At 32.6% G+C, this 3,270-nt stretch overlaps 2 protein-coding genes across 2 annotated transcripts in view; both read right to left on the bottom strand.

Annotated features, from left to right (window-relative positions):
• The window catches only part of LOC119673223 (GTP-binding protein Rhes-like), a 12,902-nt gene extending 10,854 nt beyond the window's left edge, over positions 1–2,048 (bottom strand). The window contains exon 1 of the mRNA XM_038084468.1: positions 1,966–2,048. Coding sequence (XP_037940396.1) covers positions 1,966–2,048 — 83 coding nt within the window. The remainder of the gene's footprint in view (positions 1–1,965) is intronic.
• Positions 1–3,270, bottom strand: part of LOC119679362 (collagen alpha-3(IX) chain) — a gene marked incomplete in the record, with an annotated part of 240,003 nt that overhangs the window by 85,721 nt on the left and 151,012 nt on the right.

The following is a 3,270-nucleotide window of genomic DNA, read 5'->3' as shown; positions in this document are numbered from 1 at the left end:
AGTTTTATAATTCTTAATGTGAAAAATTTTTAATAAAAATTTATTTTTTTACCAAAAAAGCATGCAATTATGCAACCTTTTTACTTGGTTTATTTTTTCTAGTTCTGCCAAATATCAAGTGCCACTGATGATGCCAATGGGTTAATGGGAAAAATCGGTTTATTTCAATACTGAGCAGCATATAAATTAATATCAAATGCATTTTTGTTATGGATAAAAAATTCGATTTCAAACAAAAAGTTGCATTTTTTTGTTGCAATGCATTTTTACTGTTAATAAATATGGTTAATGAGTTGTTGCTGGATATGTTGCTGAGCTTTCGCAACAACTGCAATTGCTGCTGTCACTGACTGTATGCAATTATATAACGGCTTTTTTTTTTATTTATTATTCATTTTAACCGAATCTGTCAAATATTGAAAATGGTAAACACCAATTGAATTTACAAATGGAATAGCAGCAACTTTCGAGTACATTAATTGATTTTAAGAAAAAATGTCGTACACAAGTGGAACGGTCATAATGACTTGAATATAATATATAACTTTTAATACATTATTTTATTTATATATAAGAAGCACCAATACTATTAAGAAGCTTCCCGGCGGGTACCGAACTAGGATAGGAGTATAGACAAGTATTATACTTTGATTTTTTAATCTACAACCTTGATAACATTCGCTAAAAGCCAACCGCACATATTCTACAGCCTTGCCTGTGTATCAAAAAAAGTCCTCTTAATACAGTATATATATTATCCAATAAAAAGCTATTAAGACAGTACAGTAACTATTATATATGATCCCATAAAAAGCGACTAAGACCATTTAATTCCTGCGTTCTGATGTAAAACAAAAATATGTACTAAAAAAAAGCTGTGATTTTTCATGAGACTTCTTGGTGCCATTTTTAAAATAATCTGTTCATATGCGTTTATATCTTATGTACAATAGTTGTTATTGCAATGAGCTTAAAAATACTTAGAGTATTCTATTCATATAGCTTCCTTGACCAGGGCTGAAGTGGTACTTCCTTTGTAAGTAGACAACAACTACATTTAAGCCATTTGTGAACAGTTCTTGCTGCTTAAAGTTGACCAAAATGTCCCCCCAACCCGAAACCCATGTATGATTAATAAATAAATCAAATATGAATCGAACGGTGTACGATATTCCAATATATTCTTAATGGTGATGAAAATACCACCTATAAATATTGTGGTGGCTTGACTGTTGCTAGATTGCAACAACTTTTGCCTGCATAACACCATAATGCTCCATATTGGAGTCATCTGTGTAAATTCCAAGTTATTATTTCGAAATATGATTACCTTTATCGTAGTTTTTCCTTGTAGACAAGAGCAGTATCGCTCCTTAAACAGATATTTAGACTATTGTATAGTATTCTAAAGTAATCTGCATCTTCTCTGAATCATTTCTATGGGGTTGACTGTAAATGTTGAGGCATCTCGAGTGAACGTACGTTTTGTCAATGAGTTTATATACCCTCTGCTTGCGATTTAATGTTGTGTAGAAGGATTGTATTTAAATATTGTATTCCTTCTAAATAAATTTCTAAATATTTGTCGTATTTCTTTAGCCTATTATCATTAACCACATACTAAACTATGAACCGCAGACTAGTACCACTGTTAAAGCAATTATTTCGCTTACCTTCACACTCCAAAATTAAGACGAATTAAGACAAATAGCACGAAATGGAAACTGTTGGAAAACTTTTGTTGAGTCCCTAAGCTCGTAATGGAGTATGGAATGGAATAACAGTACCAACACACTCTAAAATTCAATTGAATTAGTGATGAGAAAAAAGAAGGCGCTTACCATCAGTTAGATCACACTGTCGTCAAACCTAAACGATTGTTTGTAACTATTACTATCACAACTACACATTATTTGTGTTCAAGTGGGCTTAAGGCACAAGACCGCCACCTCAATCTAAACCAACCTGATAAGTTGTGTAAAATAATGGTTTTCACTGGCATCACCTATAGGCTTCCAGTCACTATTAAGAGAAGATGCTAATAACATTTTATCAAAGATATAAGTCTTTTTACCACTTGTTACACGTCGTTCAATATTTCTAATTAAAACATATATCCATTTATATTGAATTTCGTATAATTTTCTTAATTTAAGAACAGAAAGCAGTGAAGTTAAAAACCTCATGTATTGAATCAATATTACACTTTCAATTTGTAGTTCGCAATGACTGAATTACGGTAAACAATTTTTATTGTTTTATTGATAATTTGTTTGCCAAGTATATTGATTTTGTGCCAAGTATTCATTACACTTTCGGCAAGTTTTGACCAAACCATATTGCGGATATATTGCCATTGCAATAATTACAAGTTTTTTGCGCGAATGAAATAAATCTTAACCAATTTAATCCATAAAATTTCAATTTTATGTCTACGTCTGGTTGTCGGTTGGACTTGATGAAGTTGTTCGGCTGTCAACGTTATCACAAATAAATCATTAAATTAAAAAATGTACATATTGTCGATGTAATATAAACATTATTTTGCCAATGAATCCGGTTGTAATGGAACTGTAGCGGATGTCCAAACATATGCGTAAATCACAACAGTTAAAAGGTTATTGCTGCACAGCCAGCAGAAAAATTTTGCCCACAGACGTACAAATGTATTCATGTGACAATCATAATAACTGTATACAAACAGTAACGCAGAATTGCGGCAAAAAAATTAATTAAAATCGAGGAAGCGCACACATCTGAGGCGTGTCATGGCAGCACTTTGTCACTCGGATGATGTCTCCACACATAATTTCATGCCAATAATCTTAATTTGTTTAATTGCAAATATTGTTAACCATTTCCACCTTTAATTCTTTCCTTGTCAACTGTTTAACACTCTGGAAAATTTGCTCCACAACTAGCAGCGCATCCTTTTAATGTGCTCATAATTCATCCAGATAACAATCTAAAAGTATCTCACACAACTAACTGCATTGCTAAATTACATGTATCTGAACTCATTTCTTAAATTTTATTTGCTTAGCTGTAATAAAATAAATTTTTATTTACTTATTTTAGTTTGCCGCTCGATACGCACAAACTGTTGCTCTCAGTGCTTATTTGCTGCATGCATCAAGCAGCATTTGCTTCAAACAGTCGACGACATTTGCATGTTGTGTCAAAAGCTGCTATCGTCGCGGTCGCTGTTGTCATTGTCGTCCTCATCACCGTCTTTATCGTCTGCTGTGCGACATAATCAGCACAGCAGAA

This window comes from Teleopsis dalmanni, chromosome 1, assembly GCF_002237135.1.
Source record: "Teleopsis dalmanni isolate 2A chromosome 1, ASM223713v2, whole genome shotgun sequence".
Lineage (NCBI taxonomy): Eukaryota > Metazoa > Arthropoda > Insecta > Diptera > Diopsidae > Teleopsis > Teleopsis dalmanni.
The sequence above is the reverse complement of the archived record's forward strand: the minus strand, read 5'-3'. Positions and strand labels throughout refer to the sequence as shown.